The sequence below is a fragment of the Podarcis cretensis genome (genome assembly GCF_951804945.1).
Source record: "Podarcis cretensis genome assembly, chromosome: 4".
NCBI classification, from domain to species: Eukaryota; Metazoa; Chordata; class Lepidosauria; order Squamata; family Lacertidae; genus Podarcis; species Podarcis cretensis.
The window spans coordinates 13,108,751-13,135,006 of NC_137173.1; the positions used below are offsets into that span (position 1 = coordinate 13,108,751).

A 26,256-nucleotide genomic window follows, 5' to 3' on the forward strand; every position below is an offset into this window, starting at 1 on the left:
CATGCCCTAATAGCTTTAGAGGCTCTTCCTGGTAATTTTTTTTAAAGGATATTAAATGGGTTCAAGCTTTTTGGCCAGTGGTCTAGACCAAAATCTAGCCCTGTTCCTCCTCCTTCTAAACTGTCAAAATTGCCTTTCATTTCTTTTTTTACTTCCAATGCCACATTAGGCTTATTGTACTCAGAACTTTGTTAAAAAGACCTTTTTTAAAAGCAGAAGAGACCACATTTCATTTGTTGATATTGGGTTTGTACAGTTATTGCATTTTTGATGGATTTTATCCTCTTGTGGATGACCTTGAATAACACGGTGTGGCAGAGAGGCAGCGTTAAGTAAGTTATCAGCAAATACTGTTTTCATCGCAGAACAATCACTAACAAAACAGCAGAAGCACTCAACTAAAGTGGAACTTCATATAGAAAATATTTCTGCACAAGAGAACCATTGCAGTATTTTTTTTAAGTCCATTAAATATTTTTTGGGGAGGAACTTGATTGCAAGAAAAATCAAGACTTCTTCCAACACTTCCATTTATTTTCTTTCTGCAACGCCTACACTTATGCCACTCTATTACAACAAAAACTAACTTTAGACTCCTCTGCAGACAAAGTGCAGGAGATGCCAAATGTTTAAGGATTAAAAGAGCTGCATCGAAGCTGTAAATCAAAGTTTTATGCTCTACCCTACTTTTTTCTCTGGGCCTGCAGTGAAAGAGACAAGCTAGTTGGAAGGATGCTGATGGCAAAAAGTCAGGTCTCATTGATTAGAAGTGGCCAGTCAAAAGGTCACATCAAGTTAAGTTCAGCAATGACAAGAATGGGCAGGGCAAGTCATCTGAGCAGTGATCAGGACCACGGATAGCTCCAAACATGCTCTGCTAGCAGAGCTATAGGAAGATGTCTCAAGTCATCTGAAGCCTTAAAGAGGCTGGCAGGAAACCAAATCTTCCTCAGTGCCAATGATGGGACCAAGAGGAAGGAGACATGGCACTCTGAGCCTTACAAGAAATATTTCTATAGTCTGAAGCCTAGTGCTTCCATGCTTCTGAATGTTGCCTGTGTTGGCAAGAATGAAGCAGGGAGAAAGAATCAGGGAAATCCAGCATTAGGCAGGTGCTGATTCCAGAGTTCAGGTTGCTCCCGGAATCCCCTGCCTAATCATGTGTGCCAATTATCTTTTCAGCCAAAGCAGAATCTATCCTCTTTTCTTGAGCATTTTTTTAAAAAAAGTTGGCCTGAAGTTTTAGGATATTTGCTCCTCCTGTTTTCAGGGTTCTTTCTTTCTCGGAGGGGTGGGTCGTTGAGGATTTTATCCTGACAACATTTTAAAGAGAATCAACCTCCACTTCCTGAACTAGTATGTGGATGAGAATGCAGCGATCCTTCAGGGCAGGGGTCAGCAAACTTTTTCAGCAGGGGGCCGGTCCACTGTCCCTCAGACCTTGTGGGGGGGCCAGACTATATTTTGAAGGGAGGGGGAATGAGCGAATTCTTATGCCCCACAAATAACCCAGAGATGCATTTAAAATAAAAGGACAGATTATATTCATATAAAAACACATTGATTCCTGGAGGCAATTGGGCAACTGGGCCGGATCCATCCCCCGGGCCTTAGTTTGCCTACCCATTCTTTAGGATTTATACTTCTCTGAATTTTGCAATGCATTTCTTGGCTCAAGAAACATCTTCAAAATGTGCACAATTGCATAGGTAAGGTTCAGCTACCGAACCCACAGGGAAAACTTTTCACTATGGCAAGGACACTTGGCACAGTGGCCTTTTGCTTCAAAATTGTTGACAACCCCGAACTTCCTCAGCAACCCTGAATGTCATCCCACCAATATGGCACCTGCTTCACGTATTATTATTATTAATTCCCACAGCCACCCCCATCATCATATTCTGTCATCCGGGTCAACAATTAGAGCTTTGTTCCCTCTTCCCCCTGGAGTGTCTCGCTCAGCTCAGTCCTGCTCTTCAGTTCCCTCCCAGCTTCCTGTTTTGACCTTGTCAGATCTGAAAGCAAATACCAGCATTTGCAACGACTTAAAAAGAGAGAGCAATATCTCTCTCTTCATAACTCCCTCCACTAGGGCATATCCTTTTCATTGTAGTGACACTGCCAAGGCACTCAAGGATCCTGCATGAAATTCACTAAGCTTGTTCAATAATTTATATACAAATTTAATTACAAAGGATTTTTCATATTAACAGATATTTTCCCTCAAGCCGGCACTGCTTTATAAATATGCTTATTACTGTGCTTAATGAAAACAATGTTCAGAAGACAGAAGTTAATACCATTACCTTCTATTCAATTATGGATTCCCCTTATTCTCCTAACCATCCTGCAGACAGAAGACTATGGCAGGTTAGTTTGCAGTAATGTACAGTTAAGCCCTTCCAAAGCCATCTTCATTATTCGACGCAGCACGTTTGGCTCTCTGAGCGAAACAGCTATATTGTGTGCGTGCATGGAGGAGGGAAGAGAAGTCACATGCGTTCTAAAGCTGTGAAGATAATCACAAGAAAAGTTAATTATGCCAATTAAAATAATCATCCTTCTCTGCAGCAGATATGACCTATTTCAAGAGAGCAGAGGATTCTTATTTATATGTATCAAATTTTCAGTTGTTGGTATGAGTCCTTGGAATTGGGCCCACTGTGTTCATAAGGGATTCAGACCCCCCCCCCCCCGTTTTAATTAGTAATAGCAGAGACTGCGAAAGCACCTTGCAACTCTAGGCTTAGAACACACACACTGATTCCTCCCACTACACACCTGTGTTATATCTCGCAATGAGAAAACCTTTGTCAAAGACAGAAATAGGAGGAAAACTTAATATAATACTGGGACTCAATGCCAGAAAACAAAGATTTTCAAGCGTGGAGCTACATGTGCTCCTGAGCACAGTGGAAGTAGTTTACACCCCTCTCAATAACCTGGGTTCTTTTATACCTAGGTGAAAATGGCACTATTCCCATGTTCCATCTGTTACAGGGAAATCTTAACTATAGGAATCTGGTATGATTTAAGCCAATGGTTTTACTTTCTTGGGTTCCATGATCACTGCAGATGGTGACAGCAGCCACGAAATTAAAAGATTTCTGCTTCTTGGGAGAAAAAGCAATGACAAACCTAGACAGCATCTTAAAAAGCAGAGACATCACCTTGCCAACAATGGTCCGTATAGCTAAAGCTATGGTTTTTCCAGTAGTGATGTATAGAAGTGAGAGCTGGACCATAAAGAAGGCTGATCACCAAAGAATTGATGCTTTTGAATTATGGTGCTGGAGGAGACTTTGCAAGAAGATCAAACCTCTCCATTCTGAAGGAAATCAGCTCTGAGTGCTCACTGGAAGGCCAGATCCTGAAGCTGAGGCTCCAATACTTTGGCCACCTCATGAGAAGAGAAGACTCCCTGGAAAAGACCCTGATGTTGGGAAAGATTGAGGGCACAGGAAGAAGGGGACGACAGAGGACGAGATGGTTGGACAGTGTTCTCGAAGCTACCAGCATGAGTTTGACCAAACTGCGGGAGGCAGTGGAAGACAGGAGTGCCTGGCGTGCTCTGGTCCATGGGGTCGCGAAGAGTTGGACACGACTAAACAACTAAACGACAACAATTTATGAAGGTCTAAATTACCCCTATTCTAAACTCAGTTCAGGAAGAACTTGGAGGGACTCCTGGAGTCTGAGCTGGCAGGGGTGTCTTGGCCAGAGTTTTGAGAATTGTGCCCCAGGTCACAATACCAGGTTGAGCAGGGTTTGGAAAAGGTTTAAGTCTTTCCTTGCCCCATCCTGCCCCTGTCATGCATCCCCAGAACACCTCTTTGGGGAGACTTGGACCTGCTTAAGTTCTGCTGGCTAAGTCTCGGTTGAGCTGTGACGAGGGACTTACAATGGATCACATAGGAAAGTTCAAGTTTCCACTGGATTCAAGCTCTCTCATCCCAACACAGCTTGGGTTTTGATTGTGCTGCTGTTGATGGAGTTTTCTTGGCAGGGATATTGGAGTGGCTTGCCGGTTCCTGCTCTAGGTGGATCACATTTGGTCAAAACTCTCCACTATGACCTGTCCATCTTGGGTGCCCTGCTCAGCATAGTTCATAGCTTCTCTGAGTTATTCAAGCCCCTTCACCATGGCAAGGCAGTGATCCATGAAGGGACAGTGATCCATGAAGGATCACTGATTGTGCTACTGGAGATCTAATCAACAAGGAGATCTAATCAACAAGGGTGTGAAGAAGCACATTCTATGGTGGCATACCACCTACCTTAGCAATATTATTTAAGTTTCAGGAATATGGAGAAAGCCAACCGATTTAACACAGCTTTTAATGTAGCTATTAGTCGTAATTAGCACTGCTATTGACAGCTTCAAATTGGGAGTGAGCATGCAAGTTGATTTTATATGTATGCCGCTTGGAGACCAATTATTAATATTATTGCTATTATTGCTATTACTATGATTTTTTGGTTCTAGGGTGGAATGTGATATGAGGTCATCACTGAAAATGGCAGCTGAGTGTCCACCAGTTTTCACACTTCCCGGATGTTTCAACACAGTTCTCAACTCAAAATGCATGTTTTGAGGAGCTGTATCCAATGTCCATCACCCTTGGAATATGCCCATTGAAATTAAATCGACATAACTAACACAGGTCCATTAATTTCACTGGGAAGAACTTAATTGGATACAACCCAGCTCTGGTTAAAAATATTTTAAATGCTTATGTAAAAATAAATTTTGACCTGTATTGTTTGGGGGGGGGGGGAGAAAGATTACATGCAAAAGTAACGCTGGCTAGAAACTGACCGATTCATCCATCCATCCCATAGCAGCTACAACAAAATTTAACACCCATGGTGTGTCATTCTTATACAGTGTTTTTCCACCCTGTGTGGCTGCAACACCATGACATGTACCATATTTTTTGCTCCATAAGACACACCTAGTTTTTAGAGGAGGAAAACAAGGAGAGAAAAAATTCTGTGCAGAGCGTGTAAGCGGCTCTCGCTTTTCTTGCTTTAAAGCAAGCAATGCAAGAGCCGCTTGCATGGCTTCTGTCCCGCTTTGCGCAGCTCTCACTCTGCTTGCCGATCCCTCCTCCCACCTCGCTGTAAAGCCAGCAGAGCAAGGAAAGCAAGAAAAGCAAGAGCTGCACAGAGCATGTCTGCTCTGCTTGCTTCACAGTGAGCGATGGACAGGAGCCATGGCTCCAGCTGCGAAGGCATCCCTCTGCTTGCGACTGCAGTGGCAGCCGAGGGATCCCTCTTCCATCCAGTGCATTTGTTCCATAAGATGCACAGACATTTCCCCTTACTTTCCAGGAGGAAAACGTGTGTCTTGTGGAGCGAAAAATACGGTAATTGAAAATGTGCTACATAGCAACATGGTGTTGTTGCCGCCATTGCTTTATTTATTTGCTATTATACTAATTATTCATATTTAAATAATAACTTTATTCAATTTATTGTTTATTCTTAAATCAAATCAAACACTAATGTAAAATAACAAAAATAAAAATGAATTGTTTAATTAAATATATGTAGCATTAAATGATTCACATTATGAATATGTATTTATTTATATGCTATTTATGCACCAAAATGGGGATGAGGAGAATTCGATGGAAGCTGGGAAAGCAGAATGTATGGGTCTGGGGCCTGTAATAGGCCTGAACCTGTTTAGATCTTAAGGCCACGTCTTAAGAGTGTAAAAAGAAAGTCAGTATGAACATGGGAGAGAAGGTGAAAGAATGAAGAAAGTATGGAATATTGGGAGTTTTGACTTCAGTAATGCTGTTTTTCCTATGTTTTTCCTGTAAAAAGCTAGTTCCTTGTGGTTACTCATTACCCGTGTTGTGACAACTTCAAGTGTCCCTATTTCCCAAGGACGTCCCTGAATTAGAGAAGCCATCCCAGTTTCTGATTTGATCCTGGAATGTCCTGCTTTTCCTTAGGATGTCCCTATTTTCATTGGAGAAATGTTGGTGGGTGTGGAGTTATCCAACCCCTGAGCCGTCTGAAGGCAATCCTGTATAGGGAAGGGTTTTTTTCTAATATTAAATATTTTCTTGTGTTTTTATATATGTTGGAAGCCACCCAGAGTGGTTGGGGCAACCCAGTAAGATGTGTGGGCCATAAATAGTAAAAAATATCATTGTGGAAAGGGATGTCCCTATTTTCACTGGAGAAATGTTGGAGGGTAGGACTTTGTAATCTCTCCAAGACGCTTTTAGCCCTGTATGTAATCAGAACATCCTATTGAACAGTTTCAAAGTGATCCTGGCTGATGAGGGTCTTCTCCAATGCAATTGCCTTGCCTTAATAAAGGGTCTGCCTTGGACAGACCCGTACCCTAATCACAGCATAAAGGTTCAATTTCCTTCCACGGAAGGCTACTGTTTCTCTTGTAATAGTGAGTTCCACACTCAGCATGGTACCCCATAATGTATCTTTAATTGTTTAAATGCCTTGTGTTTGTTATTTCTTAGACATTGCCTTGGGCATTTCTAAGCAGAGAAGCAATTCATAAATAAATGCATACATATAAGAGTATGCACTTTGCGGTGCAGTGAGAAGCAATATGTTCCCAACCTTCACTTGCAAGCACTCTAAAGCAGGGAGATAAGTTAGGAAATGTATGACTTGGTTTGTGCGAAGGCTTGGTTTGGGGGCAGGAAATTTGGAAAGGTCTTGACCTTTATCTTCCCACGCACTGAAGCCCCCAATTTAGACATTCTGGGCTATGCTGGGTCTGCAAAAGTGGGTGTGGAGGGGGAGGATCAACCTCTGCTTAGGAACATGAATATGGAAATCAGCCCCAAGCCATACACCAAATTGCTTCAGTTTTTAATTTCTCCACTGCCGTTCCAATTAGCTGATAACTAGCACTTTCCCAATGCCACAACAAATTGAGATCGCCCACTCTAGATGTTGACTTTGCATCCCTAAATTAATTTTCCTCCAGATTTTAATAATCAGTTTAAACTCAAAAAAATATATATTCATTATTAATTTACCAGAAGCAATACAGTGCCTTGTAAAACATTTATGCTGCGGAAAATGAAGAGCCCTTTCCCAATGATTGCGCGACATGCCTAATTTAATACACAACTAAATATTTAATTACTAAATGTGGCAAAGCTGAAGGTGCTCTGTTGAAATTAAACCTCCTCCTTAATGGCAAAAGACTTAATTGTACCCTGGGCAGCAGCAGCAGCAACAGCAGCAGCAGCAGCCACCTAAGTAGAACCCTGCTTTATGGATCTCTTTGTGCCAGCTGATGATAAAAACATGTGGAAATGTAATAAACAGCTTCCACCTCTTCATCCATCCATCCATCCATCCAGTTTTCCCCTATGGTGCCAAGATGCTGTTCATGACACACTGCTATGTTACAGCTTTAGTTTAACTCCTCCATGTGTCCCATTAAAAGACTGGGTTGCACAACCTTTTTTTTTTTAATGTTGAGGTCTAGATTCCATCAGGGGAGTTCTGTCAGGGGCCACATGTCAAATGTGTATAAGGTCAAAGCCAATGGCAGGTGTGGTCAGAGCAAAAATTGAGTGGGCTCATCCCTTCTCCCTGAGTCACCACTTTCTCATTCTTTCTGACACCCCCTTCTCAAAGGCTGGTCTAAAGCATAAATGGATATAATCAAAGTACATTTTGAAGATCCTCCTCAGGTGGATTTTCCAAGAAAAGCCAAAAATGTTTGCATAGGGTCTGGCAGTCAAAGAGGAATGTTGGGACACAAGATCAACCCTCCCGGGAAGAATGGCAGATGAAGGTGATGGACTATATGGAACTGGCGGAAATGACTGGCAGAATCCGAGACCAAGGAGAAGAGTTGGTGGAAGAAGATTGGAAGAAATTTAAAGTTTATCTACAGAAATATTGTAAAATTAAGGAATGTTAGAAGGATGTTGGAATGAAGTTCTGTGGTTTTAGCAGAAATTATATAAAGGATTAAGTAAAAATAGATTGGTAATTAGTGAAAGAGGAGAATGCAAAAATATAGTATATCAAGGTTAAATTTTTTTTAGGATGGAAAGGATTTGCTGAAATAGCTAATCGAACTAGAATACAAAAAAGGGAGGTGTGAGGAGGTCAAGGAAATAAGCAAAGGAAAGAAAGTTATGTAAAGGTTGGATTTGTGTGTTTTTTCTTTTTCTTTTTTTTTCTTTTTCTCTTGGATTGTTTGTCTTTTTTGTAATCTTCAAAATTGGAATAAATATTATTAAAAAAAAACAAAAAACAAAGAGGAATGTAGGAAGTTGTGTTTTACCAGGTCATTTTGTTTGTCCACAGAACCCAGTAAAGTTTGCTGTGGCTGGTAGCAGCTCAGGCTTAGCATCTCAAGCAGAGGTCTTTCCTGTTGACTGCTTCCACGCACCCACCAACAAAGTAATCACACAGTACTAGGGTTGCCATATTCCAAGAGGTAAAACTCTGGACACAAAAAGTTGTTGAGATTTTTTTTGGCAATCATCCAAAAAGTTGTTAAGCTCCACCCCACCCTCCGTTATCCACCACCAGCTGCCCACACCCATGCCTGAACCCAAGCTGCCCGTGCACAAAAAAAAAAAATTAAAAAGGAAGGTCTGCCGAAAAAAGCCACAGAAACTGTCACAGCCCATACCAGTTAAGGAAAGAACATGTCTGACAGTTACCATGTTTTTGCTCCATAAGACGCACCTGAGCATAAGACGCACCTAATTTTTAAAGGAGAAAAAAGAAGAAGAAAATATTCTGAATGAAACAGTGGATGTATGAATTTTGTGGTTCATGCTGTGGCCACAGACATGTGATTTGACGGCGAGTTTGGGGTAGCCCAATGCAAAAATCCTGAGAATCCATGTGGACCCGTGCTTTGTAACCATGTTTTTGCGCCATTGCGGCTCCATGCATCAGTGGATGCGTGTGTGTTTTTGGTACAGGCTGTAGCCATGGACATGCTATGTGATCTGATGGTGAATTTGGGGTGACCCAATGCAAAAATCCTGAGGATCCATGGGCTTTTACCTACCCCCTCCTAGGCAGCCTCCTTTACCACTAACGTCCCTTATCTCCCTCCTGATCACTTGCTGATCAGCAGCTTTGTTTCAACACCCACTTCCCTCTTTCAAAAAAAAAAAAAAAAAAAAAAGCATGATCTGCATTTAGCCCCTGGGCAATTCGGCTCCAGGGACCACGCATTCGCTCCATAAGATGCACAGACATTTCCCCTTACTTTGTAAGAAGAAAAAAGTGTGTCTTACGGAGCAAAAATACGGTCATTCTTTATTGGCAAGAGGAATACTTGCAGCAGCTTCCACAATGCTCCAGATGCACACATGATTATAGCCTCTTGGTATAGGTCTGGGTCCCATGGCACAGCTGTAGCAACAGGGAAAGCCCACCACTCTGCTGGCGTATATACCCTTCCCTTGACAGGCTGTGTGCCTGCAATCTGAGACTACTCCTGCATGGAAGGCGCTGCTGCTCTTTCCACTTCACACCCTTCCTGGTTCTAGGAGACAGCAGTCTCAGACTGCCCTGACTCTCCTTCTTCCCCTAACTCCTGCCTTGCAGGTGGCGTCACACCCCATAAGTCACTGGTCTCTTTTTTTTGGGGGGGGGGGTCACTCTCCAGGTCCCCTGCCTTTGCCTCACACTTTACGAGCCCTGACAGGAACTCAAAGTTTTAACTTATCCTTAGCAGTGTTAAAAAAAAAAGAGTTAAGGTAGAGAACTAAAAAAATTATTCCCTCACAAATATGTAAAATAGCACTCTAATAACCTTAACCAAGGCAACCTATGCTCTTTGTGGGTGATTAATGCCTATCAAAATTATTATTTCCCAGTGATAAAAATGAAATGGAAAAACTGACGGAGTGCAGAAGTATCCTGCTTTTTGCCCTACATGAAGGTTATAAGAGTGTTGTTTTTGTGTGTGTGTTTTTAACTTGTCCATGTTACCTTGTCCCTCAAATCTTCCTGATGAAATGGTTTCGGAAGCTCAGCACAGTCACACTTGAGGCCAAGGAAGGCCAAATTCTTCACTGAGGCAAGTGCGTGGTCAGCTATCCTCACCCGCCAAACACTTACAATATGAAAAACATCTAAACACCTTCAGAGTTCTTTGTGCAGCCATAGTTTACAGTACGGTTCTCAACTGCCAGCAGTTCTTCCTGCAAATTAATGTTTACGTCCCACTCAAGACCGAACCCTTTTTTATCCTGACAGAAGGAGGGAGAAACGCTTTGGTCTAAGAGAACTTGAAGGCAAGCCATGTACCTAATAGATGTATGGACTAGCTGGAGCCAGAATGCTTTCCCAGGAGCTTTTAATACCACACTAAAGGCTGTTGGTAGGGACGCAGGTGGCGCTGTGGGTTAAAGCCTCAGCGCCTAGGACTTGCCGATCGAAAGGTCGGCGGTTCGAATCCCTGCGGCGGGGTGCGCTCCCGCTGCTCGGTCCCAGCGCCTGCCAACCTAGCAGTTCGAAAGCACCTCCGGGTGCAAGTAGATAAATAGGGACCGCTTACCAGCGGGAAGGTAAACGGCGTTTCCGTGTGCGGCTCTGGCTCTGGCTCTGGCCAGAGCAGCGATGTCACGCTGGCCACGTGACCCGGAAGTGTCTTCAGACAGCGCTGGCCCCTGGCCTCTTAAGTGAGATGGGCGCACAACCCCAGAGTCTGTCAAGACTGGCCCGTACGGGCAGGGGTACCTTTACCTTTACCTAAAGGCTGTTGGTAGCAATATATTTGATCCAATTCATATCTACACATATTTTTGAGGGGGTGCAAAAGCAGCCTGAAGGACCCTAAATAGCACAGATGCTGAGGTAGCTATAGCATTTTCTGAAATGATTTGTAGCTTCCTATCCACTGCCCTTTGCAAGTACCCTCATAGCACCCTGCATATTGCTGTCTCATTACTTTTGTTTATTCACAGGTGAGGAGTTGTCAAACCCTTTTGTCAGCTCTGACAGGTGGGGGCATGCATATATAAAGGTGCAAGACTTATGAATAAAACTATGTATAAGCTGCCTTCTGGGGCACAGTCCGCTCAAGGTGAACTACACTTCAGGGAAAGAAAAGAAAAAAGCAAAACAGATCCAAAATCCCTAGGAAGTAGTATTAACAAATAGCTATCATTTTAAAACAATGGCCAGTTTATATCAGCAGAAAACATCACTAAGGGGGAAAGGAAACATCAGTCAATCTTCATGTCATAAAATAAGGAAACTGATTTGCACTTTCCAAAGCAATATACAAACCGAAATGTGCAACATATGCAAACCAGCCATTTCCTTTGAAATGTGCATTTCTCCAAATTTTGCAATGCAGCTCTTTAGCCAAGAAAAATGCATATATTAACGAAAATAGCACAGCATTCAAAATATATTTTAAAATCGTTTTGCAAAGATTGGGCAAAATTGCATACAAAATTGTATGGAAAATATATGCAAAAATGTATATTAGGTGGGGAAATTGCATTAAAATATTGATGGGCTTTCTTTTCCTTTTCCAAGTGCAAACTGATGTGAAAAGGTTGAGAACCAAGTTTAAGGGATGGGGGTGGTGGGAGAGATGAGAAACTGAGAGAAACCAAAATGGATAGATTCACCCATCCTTACAGCCGGGTGGTGGCGGTGGTTCACTCTGTAAGTTTCTGCTCATGAGCGCAGCACAAGCTGAGCTCTGAGAATATCAGCTCATGTAGCCACAGAAGAAGAAGAAGAGGAGTTTGGATTTGATATCCCGCCTTTCACTCCCTTTAAGGAGTCTCAAAGCGGCTAACACTCTCCTTTCCCTTCCTCCCCCACAACAAACACTCTGTGAGGTGAGTGAGGCTGAGAGACTTCAGAGAAGTGTGACTGGCCCAAGGTCACCCAGCAGCTGCATGTGGAGGAGCGGAGACGTGAACCCGGTTCCCCAGATTACGAGACTACCGCTCTTAACCACTACACCACACTGGCTCTCACAACACTTCCACCCCTCATTCTGCTTGCTTCGTTGCTTTCCCCACCTCTAGAACAGTCTCCCTCTGGAGGTTGTGGACTCTCCTTCCTTGGCGGTTTCTAAGCAGAGGTTGGATGGCCATCTGTCATGGATGCATCAGTTGAGATTCCTGCATTGCCGGGGGTTGGACTAGATGACCCTCGGGGTCCCTTTCCAGCTCTACAATTTTATGATTCTAAGGCTGTCAGTGGCTACTAGCCACAATGACTATGTTCTATCTCCACTGTCAGTGGCAGCATGAATCCAAATAGCAGTTGCTGGAAATCACAAGTGGGCAACGTGCACTAACCGTGCCAATTTTATACACGTTCTTCCCTTAAAATATGCTTCCCTGCACCTTTCCCCCTCTAAAATATGCATTTCTGTGCACCTTTTGGAACCGAAACTACATTGCAAAATTCAGAGGAGGGACACAAAGCTAGTTGAAATCTGCATTCCAACCTATATGTAATTCTAGGGCCAGTGAATTACACCGGTTCACTTCAAAATGTGGACCAAATCATTTTCTCCTCCATCCGTAAATTCACACCCAAATGTCCCAACAAAAAAAATAAATGACACCACGCTCGTTCTCAGAAGCAAACAAGAATTACGTTCTGCTTTATTACGCATAGAACATGAACGTCACCAACTGAATGACGGATGCCAAAGGCAATTATTCTAGCTTGTCAGGTGCACCATTTCCTAATGCACTTCTGAAGGGCAGAAACAGAGAAAATGGGTGGCTGAGAGGGTCTATAAAGCACTGGGTAATATTTGAATTAAATGCATTCTAAGAGCCTTGCAGAGGTAGCAGAATGATATATTAAATGCAGGCAGAGGAAATCAATCTCTGTATTGGAACACGGCAGACTGTTGAGTGTTTTGAACCTGCTAATGTTTGGGGTTTTTTTAAAAAAAATCTCAATACGATCCAAAACAGAGAAAGCTAGCCAAGATCCTCAACTTTTCTATACCTTTCCCCCCCTTTATCAGTGGTAATAAAAGCAGGCTATTCATTAGCAAGAAATCCAAACTAGCTCCATTCAGTTCACAGCAGGAGCTCCCAAACTAGCAATTAATGGAAGCATTGGTGTGGAAGTTGTTTTCCAAATGCCATGCTGCTTTTCTGGTGCTTCACTTTGTTTAAAATGTGAACAATATCTTTAAAAAAGAAGTTAGGACTGCTGAGGAAAGGTTACAGGAGCTACCTGGAAGCGAAGGAGGCATTGCAATTGTCCATAGTTGCACCTGGCTTGCTGAAACTTGAGTTCCCCCAGCCATCACCACCTACCCTGAGTCATCACATGGGTAGCGAGTCATCACATGGCAGCAACATGGAGCTTCCAGGGGTTGGGGTGGTGGGAATCCTAGGTAGACCAAATAACACTAGAACACAGGACCATCTAATTAAGTTTAACGATGAGAAGATTCCAGGCAAACGAAAAAAGACACTTCTTCACACAGTACATCGTTAAAGTATGGAATTTACTCTCACAAGATGTAGAGATGGCCCCCAATTTGGAGGGTTTTTAAAAAAAGGATTACATAGATTAATGGAGGTGAAGGCTATCAATGGCTGGGTGCTTATGTTACTTCCAATGACAGATTGTCACAATGTTTTTTTCCTGTTCTGAAGCTTCCATCATTCAGCTTCATCAAATGACCTAGGTTCCAGCATTATGAGAGAGACAGACAACGCATGTTTACTTTTCCCATGCCATATATAATCTTTATATACCTCTATCATGTCCCCTCTCACTTGCCTTTTTATCAAAATTTTAAAAACCCAAATATCATTCAAGTCAATGATGTTTTAGCATTCGGTGATACACTGAAATCCTACCGATTTCACTGGGTAGGTTAGATTGCAACTAACTTCCTCTGGGCAGAACTTAAGGTTTTTCAGAGACTGCAAGACCTTTAGAATCAAAGAATTTCAAAACTGAAATGCATTACAGTGGCAATGAAACTGAGTTGAATCAGGAAGTCCAACAAGGAAATAAACAAGGCAGCACTGTTTAGGGAAGTTTTTAATGTTTGATGTTTTACCGCTTTATTATTATTATTATTATTATTATTATTATTCTGTTGGGAGCCACCCAGAGTGGCTGGGGAAACCCAGCCAAATGGCCAGGGTATAAATTATTATTATTATTACTATTATTATTATTATTCTCTACCATGAACTCATAAGGTGGGCTTAAGCTAAGCACCTGACCTCAGCCTTAAGTCTCCATCAGTAACATAATATTGGTTTCCTATACAGAAATATTAAAGGAACAAGGTATTCTGTGCATCTTCAACAAAGAAAATGTTGTTAAGATTTCTACTGTTCCTATTATTGCTGGTTATTGCATACACAAGGCATAAGATAGTATGTGATGTTTTGGTGACATAGTATACTTTCAGAAACACAGTCAGGTGTCACAAGTCTCCTTGAATTCAAAATGACTTACATTTGAGCAGACATGATTAAGACTGTGCTGCTATTCTGTTCAAATAATCCCATTTAATTCCATGTCCTGATAGTGCCATGAAATAAAGGAGTGCTTTTACTGACTTCGCAGATTGTTAAATCTACCACTGTTATCTGATTATAGCAAATCCTGCCATTGTCCACCAGAACTGCCGTTTGTGGTTATATATACACTTTTATACAGAGCTTTAGATTGGATATGGAGATGCAGCCACCTTGGTTGTTTCCTAAAGTACTTTATTGGCAGTCAAAGTGTGTCTGGATTTCAGGCACTTGAGAGTAAAAGAGAACCAGCATAGTGAGACAGAGAGAGTGCTGGAATGCCCAGAAAATGCGGGTTGAGATATCTTCTTGGCCTTGAAGTCCACCAGATGACTGTAGACCAACCACCTTTCTGAGCCAAATCTACCTCACAAGGTTGTTGTGTCAACATAAAATGATGCTTCCCTAAGCTCTTTGAAAAAGGGATGCGGGTGGCACTGTGGGTTAAACCACAGAGCCTAGGACTTGCCGATCAGAAGGTCGGTGGTTCGAATCCCCGTGATGGGGTGAGCTCCTGTCACTCAGTCTCTGCTCCTGTCAACCTAGCAGTTCGAGAGCACGTCAAAGTGCAAGTAGATAAATAGGTACCACTCCAGCGGGAAGGTAAACAGCGTTTCCGTGCACTGCTCTGGTTCGCCAGAAGCAGATTAGTCATGCTGGCCACAAAACCCGGAAGCTGTACGTCAGCTCCCTTGGCCAATAAAGCGAGATGAGCACCGCCACCCCAGAGTCGGTAATGACTGGACCTAGTGGTCAGGGATCCCTTTACCTTTAAGCTCTTTGAAGGAAGGACAAGATGAAAACATGTCCTTCAGGAGGTCAGAGTGAATGCCCCACCAAAAAACAGTTTTCTACCCTGACACTGCCGAGGCTGAGAGCTATTGAGCTGTGCCATTGTAAAAACCATCACATGCCATCAAAGCATTCTCTAAACTTCTATGGACACAAGCTTGCAAATGGGAGAGGCCATAAAGAAATAATGTTTCACCTGATCTCTCTAATTCTGTGCCACCAACGCTGGTCGAGCCAGAGAATAACCCTGATGGATCTCACCAAAGGTCTATCTTGCCCAGCATCCTGCTCCCCACAGATGCCAATCAGATGCCTTCAGGAAGTTCACAAGCAGGGCATGATGTCAAAAGCCCTTACCTGCTGCTGCTCACCACTCAGTGGAATTCAGAGATATGCTACCTCTGGTCCTAGCCAGTAAGACTAGCACCATCTCCTTCATTTATTTAACTAATCCCCTTATAAGAAACAGCTGCTTTGTCCATTTGGCACATGAGAATGCCTAAGCCTTTGAATACTGGGTGCTGAACGACAATGCAGAGTGCCTAAGATTGATTCTCTTCCATCTGGGGTTGTGTCTATGAAATAATATGCTATAATAAATATGTAAGGTATCCGATTGTTTTTGCTGCAATTGACTAACACATCTGGATTCCCACCCTGCTTTTTCCCAATTAAGCATAGTAATGACAAACCTAGACAGCATCTTAAAAAGCAGAGACATCACCTTGCCAACAAAGGTCCATATAGTTAAAGCTATGGTTTTCCCAGTAGTGAGAGCTGGACCATAAAGAAGGCTGATCGCTGAAGAATTGATGCTTTTGAATTATGGTGCTGGAGGAGACTCTTGAGAGTCCCATGGACTGCAAGAAGATCAAACCTATCCATTCTTAAGGAAATCAGCCCTGAGTGCTCACTGGAAGGACAGATCCTGAAGCTGAGGCTCCAATACTTTGGCCACCTCATGAGAAGAGAAGACTCCCTGGAAAAGACCCTGATGTTGGGAAAGATGGAGGGCACAAGAAGAAGGGGACGACAGAGGATGAGATGGTTGGACAGCGTTCTCGAAGCTACCAGCATGAGTTTGACCAAACTGCGGGAGGCAGTGGAAGACAGGAGTGCCTGGCGTGCTCTGGTCCATGGGGTCACGAAGAGTCGGACACGACTAAACGACTAAACAACAATAACAAAAAGTGAGCAACTGGGTTGAAGATGGCCAGTGTTTGCTATCATTCTGCTATGTTTCCCCACATCTTCCAAGTATATATGATGGGTGGATGGGGCAGAGCTTAAGTTGACAAATGAGGCTGCTGTTGGTCTTTATGTTTCCTATCCCTGAATTTGCAGGGCATAGCCCCATTTTGCTAATGGATAAATGATCTAGCTAGGATAAATGATTTCCTCTGGCAGTAGCAAAGCATCTGTTTTGTGTGCAGGAGATCCCAGCTTCAATCCCTGGCATCTCGGGGTAGGGCTGAGAAAAATCCCTGTCTAAAATCCCAGAGAGCAGCTGCCAGTTAGTGTAGGCAATACTGACCAGTGGTCTAATTCAGTGGGGGGGGGAAGGCAGCTTCCTCTGTTCCTATGTATAGTCATACCTCGGGTTACAGATGTTTCAGGTTTTGTTTTTTCGGGTTACGGACTCATCAAAACCTGGAAGTATTGGAATGGGTTACTTCCAGGTTCCAGTCGCGCATGCGCAGAAGCGCCGAATCGCAATTGCACATGCACAGACGCGGCGCTGCAGGTTGCGAACGCTGCTGGTTGCAAACATGCCTCCCGCACGGATCACATTAGCAACCCGAGTGTCCACTGTACAGCACAAGTCTAGATGCATTGAATTAGAAGTCTCATTGCTTTCAGTAGCACTTACGCCAAAGAAAATGGGCACAGGGTTGTGGCTTTATTTCTGTCTCTTATCCATACTCTTCCCCCAAAGCCTTTCCTTGGAGGAATTGTCTTTTGGATCATTCCTCATCTGTCTTGTCCACCCCCATTTCCTTTCAGTTTTGCCAGCATCTTTCTTCAAAATCCATCTAGCCGACACACAAGTGGACACAGCAATTTAACAAGAGAGCCTGGGGAAGGGTGGGGGACAGAATGATAGGCCCCAGGGCTGTGATAATATGCTTTTCTTAGTACATCCTGAAGAGGTTTAGGCCTTTTAAGTCACAGAACACACAGCTGAGTCATGTTCAGTTTTGTTATCCATTACAACTCATCAGGGGCTCTTTAGTCAAGGTATATTAACCAATTTCCCTCCGTATATTACTGTACCTGGGCCTTTTTTCCTCTGAGTTAGATGCTGTCCTCATTGAGTACTCTTTTATTATTAGCCCACTTCTAAGCATCAAGATCATTCTGAGCATCTGTTATCTTAATACATCCCGGGCACATCCTACTTTTGCAGCACTCACGACAGTACGAGTACAAAGGGGCAACATGGATACAATGGTGATGCTCGGCTGCGCATGGTAACCTTTTGCCCTATTTCCCTGCTCTGCAGTTGTTGATGTGCTCCCTGGAAGAAGAGGAGAGCTGTTGGCTCATCCTCAGAGGACCCACTCCCCAATGTTATGCAGCAGCTGGCATGGTCTCTGGATTTCTGGGTTTTGCAGGAAGATTAAAAAAATAATAATCACAGGGTTGATGTGAATGATTTCTGGGCTGGAGTGGGTGCCGATGTTGGTTTTTTTTCTTTCTATCTGATGATTGATGGATGAGAGTATTGTTCTGTTCCTTGTTGTGAGCATGCTGCCAAATGTTTTCTGTCAATTTTATGAGGGCTGGGGGCTGCTTTGTTGCTGTTTTCAATAAATTGTATAGAATATTAATGTTTTATATGCGTATTCGCCCCCCCCCCAATGTAAGTTGCTTGGAGACTGTTTGGGCGACAAGTGACTAATAAGTTCAACTGTCTATCTATCTATCTATCTATCATCTATCTATCTATCTATCTATCTAGCTATTATTTATTTATTTATAGGTCTTCACTGGAGCAGCCACCAAATCTCAACCTTAAGCTAGATAGATGATAGAGAGAGTGAGTGTGTGAGAGATTTTTTTTTTTTAGAGCTTTGTATTATGAGCAGCAGCAGCAGCTGTATGGACCTTCACCCCCCCCCTCCCAGTTTCATATTGGGAGGTGATGGCTCTTTGAGACTACTTATGCTTCTAACCAATCCCCTGGTTAGACTCGTAATCTGGTGAACCAGGTTTGCTTCCCCGCTCCTCCACATGCAGCTGCTGGGTGACCTTGGGCCAGTTACACTTCCCTGAAGTCTCTCAGCCCCACTCACCTCACAGAGTGTTTGTTGTGGGGGAGGAAGGGAAAGGAGAATGTTAACCGCTTTGAGACTCCTTCAGGTAGTGATAAAGAAGAAGAAGAGTTTGGATTTGATATCCCGCCTTTCATTCCCTTTAAGGAGTCTCAAAGCGGCTAACATTCTCCTTTCCCTTCCTTCCCCACAACAAACACTCTGTGAGGTGAGTGGGGCTGAGAGACTTCAGAGAAGTGTGACTGGCCCAAGGTCACCCAGCAGCTGCATGTGGAGGAGCGGAGACGCGAACCTGGTTCCCCAGATTACAAGACTACCGCTCTTAACCACTACACCACACTGGCTCTAGCAGGATATCAAATCCAAACTCTTCTTCTATTCTACAAAAGCAAAATTAACATGTGTTGCTCTGCTCACTTTTCCCTCCAACTTGGCCCACTATGGCTACGTGGCCCTCAAAAGTCTGTCAGAATGGATTGCAGCCTCCAGGTTGAAAAATGTTCCCCACCACTGTGTTCCATGATATATGCAATGACTTAGGAACATAGGAAGCTGCTCTATAGGGCCATGTTGACTAGCAGGGGCTCAGACAGAGAGAGCTTTCCTACTGCCTAATCCTGAAGATGCCAGGGGTTGAATCTTCTGCATGCAATGCATGCCCCATGCTAATGATCTCTGCTCCTGCTGCAGTAGTTCACAGAATTCTTGCGACCACATCCAAGAACAGACATTTTCCTAGCAGTTTAGTAGAGGAAAATATTAAACCATACTTGAAAGTGTCACTCTACAAAATGAACCCCCCCCCCCAATCCTCAATACAGTGTTACCTCAGGTTACAGATCCTTCAGGTTACAGACGCTTCAGGTTACAGACACCGTTAACCCAGAAATAGTACCTTGGGTTAAGAACTTTGCTTCAGGATGAGAACAGAAATCGCACAGCTGCAGCGGGAGGCCCCATTAGCTAAAGTGGCACCTCAGATTAAGAACAGTTTCAGGTTAAGAATGGACCTCCAGAATGAATTAAGTTCTGAACCCAAGGTACCACTGTACGCCTCTCCAACATTTAGACATTGTTGGTTTCCATGCAGCCTATAAGATCTCCCAGAAAAAAATTAATGGATTTCAAAATCCAGGACATATTGGGAAAGGGGCAGGAAGTAAATGATCTATAATAATAATAATAATAATAATAATAATAATAATAATAATAATAGAGAATGAAGAGTTGAGAGACCAACAGACTGGTTGCAGTGTAGCGTAAGCTCATGCCATGATAAGTGCATAAGAAGCTACCTGATGAATGGATCCTTGGTCTGATCCAGCAAATGTAAGAGCAGCTCTGCTGGATCAGGCCAATGCCCCATATAGTCCAGCATGCAGTTCTCACAGTGCCAATCAGATGCTTATGGGAAGCCCACAAAGTAGGTAAAGGTAAAGGTAAAGGGGCCCCTGACCATTAGGTCCAGTCATGGCTGACTCTGGGGTTGCAGCGCTCATCTCGCTTTACTGGCCGAGGGAGCCAGCGTACAGCTTCCGAGTCATGTGGCCAGCATGACTAAGCTGATTCTGGTGAACCAGAGCAGCGCACGGAAACGCCATTTACCTTCCCGCTGGAGCAGTACCTATTTATCTACTTGCACTTTGACATGCTTTCGAACTGCTAGGTTGGCAGAAGCAGAGACCAAGCAATGGGAGCTCACCCTGTCATGGGGATTCGAACCGCCGACCTTCTGATCAGCAAGTCCTAGGCTCTGTGGTTTAACCCACAACACCAAGTAGGACATGGATGCAAAAGCACTTTCCCCTCCTGTGGTTTCCAGCAACTAGTATTCAGAAATATGCCTCTTACCCCAGATGAGTAGCTGTTGATAGCCTTATCCTCCACTGATTTATCTAATCCTCTTTATAAATCTGCTAGTCTCTCAATTGCCAGGGGAGAAAAGGCTCTTTATATTATTGCTCATTTCTTTTACTTGCCTGTACCTTTCCGACTACATCCTGAACGCTGCAAACTCCAATATTTGTTCTGGGAGATCTCATAGGATGGGGCGGGGGGGGGAATACATATATAAGCATCAATGGCATCTTAAAAAGTGGACAGACGCGTTGGTGGTGGTAGAAAAGACGATCATTTTACAGGGATGCAATTTCAAAAAACGTTTTCATATCACATGTTGCTAGACCACAAGGGAAATGTCTCTTTTTATTAGATTTTCTCACTAGAATTCTATGAACTTGCTGCAAAAAAATCAAAAAAAATCACGCAACACAAGTTTGTTCAGTTTCGCATGGCTAATATCAGAAGGGCATGGAATGTGGCTGTCAGTCTCAGATAGAATCCCATTTGGGAGATAGATGGAGAAAGGGCCTTTCTTTCAAAAGTGATGGAGATTGTTGATGTGTGTGTCCCCCCTCCCCCCCGCCTTATTAGCCTCTTTTCATTGCCTTCTCTCTTCTGTGCATGCACACTGTCATGTAAGCTGGCTTCCAAAACAAGAAGAAGCATTTCTGTTTGAAAGAAAAGAAAGAAAAGAAAAGAAAACGGAGAAGGAGAAGTGGTAAATGGAACAAGGTCTGCAAAGCGGGGTGCACAAAGAAAGTGCTTCATGCAATGTTTGTGTGTGTGGGAGTGGCGGGGAGAGAATATCAATGGCTATTTGCCAAGGAGGTGCATCATTATACTTGAGGCATCTGTCTGCTTCAGAATGCCTGGAGCTGAGAACAACATAAAAGGTATGTTATCAATGCCCACTGCTCTAGGGAGGGCAAGACGTTTACAAAATTCTGAATGGGGTGGGGAGAATGAATAGGAAGAATATCACACACACACACACACACACACACTGGGCCATTCAGTAAAAGTGTTGCTTTTCATTACATTCTTTCAAAATTGGGATTGGGCCATTCACAGAACATGGGAAGATGCTTAAATCAGACCTTGGGTCTGCCTAGCTTCGTATCTGAAGAAGTGTGCATGCACACGAAAGCTCATACCTAGAACAAACTTAGTTGGTCTCTAAGGTGCTACTATTTTTTAATTTTAATTTTTTTAACACACACACCCCGACTGTGTCAGACCAACACGGCTACCTACCTGAATCTAGCTGAATATCGTCTACGCTGAATGACAGCAGGATTTCAGACTTAAACTTTCATAGCCCTACCTGGATATGCTAGGGATTGAACCTTGCACCTTCTGAATGAAAAGCAGATGTGCTGCCACAGAGCTGTGGCCCTTCCTCAATTCATTCATTAAGGATATATGTATCAATGATGCTACCAGCCATGATGGAGCTTCCAGGTGCTGGGCATAGTCATAGAGTGGTGGGAGGGACTGTTTCCTTCACATCCATGCTGTGGGCTTTAAGGATATCTGGCTGGCTACCGCTGGAAATGGGCAAGATAGCATTTGGGTGTGATCCAGTAAGGCACTTTTTAATAGCTTAAGTGCACCCTGGCTACTTGCCATTTTTAGAGACAGCACACTGGGGCAATTGAACTGCTGGTCTGACTTCATAAGACTTACTCTCCTGAGTGCATTGCTGTAGAGGTTCAGGTAGTGGTATCACACTATAAACCAGCAAACAGAATTTTAGAAATAATCCTGCTCTGTCCAGGGCGGTAGTGATGGGAGGACCCATCAGCATGCAACATTTTTAAAAATGAAGAAGAATAAATCTCTCACACTAGCAAATTCTTCACTAGCAAAAACTCAAAGATGCCACCATACCTTGGGCTCACATTCCTCATAAATCACCTTCTATGGTTGCTCTGGATCATGGAAATTTATTCCGGCCAGGTGAATGAGCAATTGTGTGCAGGGTCTGGCTATCAGGTTGCCCAACACAAAAGGAATACCAAAGAAATAACCGGACAAATTCTTTTGATACATCAAAGACCATAGAAACCCTGGGAGTTGACATATCTCGGCAGTGAAGGTGCTCACAATACACCTTTATACTTCTGACTCTCTCCCCCACCTCCTTAACCCAAGGCTTAAGAGTTCTTCAGAACATCAACCATCCCACTCTGGGAAAAAGGATCATGTCATTTAGCCGATACTGAGGAACTCTAAAGCTCATGGCCATCTCCTCTCTCCCCTCCAAAATCGAAAACAATCTTCATTCCTCTTTTTCCTCCCCGTTGTCAGGACCATAAATTTGAAATCACTAAGTGCTGTCCTTAAGGGACAGATCTGAAACAAAACCCCACCGCTATGGTTGATTGCTGAAAAATGTATCATTTAACACAAAGCCATCACACATTCTGGTGCGGGAGGGTGCTGTACAAGCGGCAGAGGTGAAATATAAATAATATAACAGTACATGTTAGATAAATTAGGCAAGTAAGGTCAAAGGGGCGGCTTGTGGGTTTTGTTCGGTTTGGTAATCCTAGCTACTAGCCCTTTAAAGAGGTGTATCACAACTGCGCTACATTACTGCAACAAGTATCGAGAAATACAAGTGTCAGACACAAGGCTCTCCATTGACTTATTTCACATGCACATGTGGCATCAAAACAGGCGCATATATCCTCTGATAAATCATGCAAAGCAAGAAAAATAGAGTCACTTATTTAAGAAGCACTGGATGCATTCGTGCCTTATAGTGTAGAACTGCAACAAGTTTACCAGCATACTCCCCCCCATCCCCCCCACCCCTGAGTGTCAACATACACACAAAGGCCAGATGCACAGCAGATTATTTTGTCCAAAAAGAAAAAGAAAAAAGGTCCTACAAAAGACTTTCAAAAGAAATCACCTGCTGAGGATTTAAATGAGACCAGCCAGGGAAGGAGAGGGTGACATGGGTGAAGAAATAAATAAACACAGGAGTCGCAGTGCGTTCCTTGAATTAATCACATTACACTGTTAAGCAGGTCGTGTTTTCGACTGGCACAATCAGACACAGCACAGGACACCGAGGGACCCGCGGGTACCAGCAGAGAGGCTCCTTCCCTTGGTAGCAACATACCTTCTCTGCCTTTGCTTTCCTGGCGTTATGGACAAACCTGCGTCCCAGCTTCTTCGCATACCAGATCGAAGCCAGCATCGTAGGCAGCGAGGATTTTTCCCAGCCACACCGACAATAAACTTCCACCGGAGCTCAGAGGCAATAGTGGCAACGGCTCAGGTCTTTTCACTGTTTTGCTACTGCCGCTTTTGTCAGGTCTTTTTCAGTTCTAGTAGCTGACTGTGGTGGGGAGGAGGGGGGAGGAGGAGGGAAGAAGTGAAGGGAGGGGAATAAGGTTCTTGTGTGTGACCAGCAGGCAGGTATATTTACATACTGCCCGCAGGAGGTCTTGGGTGAGGAATCTTTGCATCCAGCTCACATCCAGACTGCTCAGTGTCTGTCTGCAGTTCTTTAGCAGTGACACCACAAACTACATGTGTGTGAGAGAGAGCGCATGAAAGGCGCCGCAGTAAAGTAGTGAAGCACAGCACTCACCTCCTGCTTCTCTCGCCTGCTGAAATTTAACTCCTTGCTTCTGTTTCTGAGTTATGCAGCTAAGAATCAGAACAGCTCAAAGAGAGAGGGGGGAAACCTCCCGGATATGTGATGTTGCAGTGAGAATGAAGTACATGAAGATTATTTTTTTAATCTTTTCATAGCTTGTCCAGGTCTCAAAGGCCCAGGAGAGTGGTTGTTTAAAGCACAAAACATAACTACGACACTGTCACTCGGCCAAACTCCTGCAAACCAATCCTGCCCAACCTTCCTCCCTACTTGCTAGGGAGACTCAGCTGCTCTCAACTCACTCCCAGTCTTCTAGCTCTCCCCTGGGGAAAACTATTAACACCTATCCCCCCCCCCCAAGCCCATACCCACACATTGGGGTCTAGAGCTACTTGTCGCTCCTCCCAACAATTTTTTCTTTGTGCTCATCTTCCAGAATGATTTCCCTGCCAAGCATCCTCTCATCTGCACCTTAAAAAACAGGTGGTGCATGGTCACAAGAGTTTGATATTTTTTCTTTAAAGGTGTGTAAGAGAGGGAGAATGGTGAACACAGGCTAGTATAAGGGGTGAATGGATCTGGTGATGTCTTACAGTTTCTCCCAACCCCACCCCTTAATCTTAAGTTCAGTTCTCCACATCAGTCTGTGAAATATAAAATTCACAATCGTTTTAGTGTGAATTTCTTCCATGCAATTTTTCCTAATGTACTCATCTTTGCAAGCAATTTCCCCGCAATTTAATGCATTTTTAACGTTATTTTCACAAAGGTATGCCTTTTTACATTACCCTAGTGTATGCACATTACTGGATAACTGCCTTGCAAAATTCAGAAACCTGCACATTTTGAAGGATGGCTGTGTTTCAGTATGCGCATCATTTTTCAGAGGGTGTAAATTAGGTAGGTCCACCTTGATGTGCAAACTGAATCAAATTTCTCCCTCAACCCTAACTGAAATATTCAAATCCCCTTGTCAGCTTCACTTCTCCTCTTGCAGACTATCCAGCTTCAGAGAGCAGCCCTTTAAGATAAGAAGAGAATAATCACAAAGCACTATGGATGTTGACAAGCATCCATTCTATAGCTTCATTCCTGGGGTGCGCAGCTGGACTGGTGATGTGCAATGGGCAACTTCTGGCTCCTCAGGAGCAGGTGCCTGTGGGGGTCCTGGCTTCAGCCCTTACAAGACCAAGTGGCAGTGTTGGGCACAGTGGTCTCCTTATCTCCAGAGGTCAACTTGATGCCCTCATCCCCTGCCAGAAAAGTGATGCAGAAGTAGAACTCTGCTGAACCTTCATAATGGGAGTTGGGACCAAAGCAAGTGTGACTCCAAAAAAGATGGAGGGGTGTATATGCATTCTGGAGGCAGTAACCCTCTGAATATAAGTTGCTAGGAATCACAGATAGGGAGAATGCTTGCGGGCTTCACTTGGGACTGTGAGAACAGGATGCTGGACTAGAAGGGTTTTTGGTGTGATCCAGCAGAGCTCTTCTTAAAGGTAGCAACACTGCATGGTCATGTGATCATGCCAGGCTAGATGTTCCTAGGCTAGAAGAAAGTATTCAAAGCACCCCACATAATTGTGGGTAGCAGTTGGGGAGGAATCCCTAACCTTAACCACAAACTTAGCTAGGCTGTATTCACATGGCAATTTATCCCATTTTCCTGATGTTTCCCTCACTGCTGATTTGCAAATTCTGTTCGAGCTTCCACATGACATAAGAGCATGACTTCTGAAATATACCACACGCCATGCAACCCCCTCTTCTCTTCTTTTCCCAACCTTAGACTGTATGCAACACTAAGGTCTCGCAACGAATGTAACTGATCTGTAGAAAACACAACCTGAAAAAGTGGCACGTACTTTTGTAAACTAAGAAAATAATTCATAACAATTTTTTTTAAAAAATATAGCACAAGTTTATTTGCTTGTTACTTGATTCCAGGGGGAAAAAATCCATTTGTTGATAACACAGAAATGAGTGCTAAACTTGCAATATATTTCACTAGGTTTCCAGAAGTGGCTTCACACTCCAACATCTGACTACCATCCCTCAGCATCTGCCACCTGAGGCAGCTGCCTCATTTTGCCCAATGGTAGGGCCAGCCTTCACCAGGTCCATGAATTCCCTGTGCCTAAAGTTGGGTGTGCACTTTCCATTCTGATTTTGCCATCCTATATGTTTAGCCACTGTTGCTGCTTTTGTAAACCAT

The 26,256-nt window shown here is 43.5% G+C and overlaps 1 protein-coding gene across 31 annotated transcripts in view; it reads right to left on the minus strand.

Moving 5' to 3' along the window:
• The window catches only part of DLG2 (discs large MAGUK scaffold protein 2), an 874,668-nt gene that overhangs the window by 372,563 nt on the left and 475,849 nt on the right, over positions 1-26,256 (minus strand). The window contains exon 1 of one of the 31 annotated variants that reach the window (XM_079973446.1): positions 23,559-23,967. The exons of 29 other annotated variants lie outside the window; for them this stretch is intronic. In XM_079973446.1, the coding sequence (XP_079829572.1) occupies positions 23,559-23,636 (78 nt within the window). In that variant the 5' untranslated portion in view covers positions 23,637-23,967. Of the gene's footprint in view, positions 1-23,558; positions 23,968-26,256 lie in introns of those variants that run through there. One more of the 31 variants, XM_079973449.1, reaches the window with a different exon arrangement.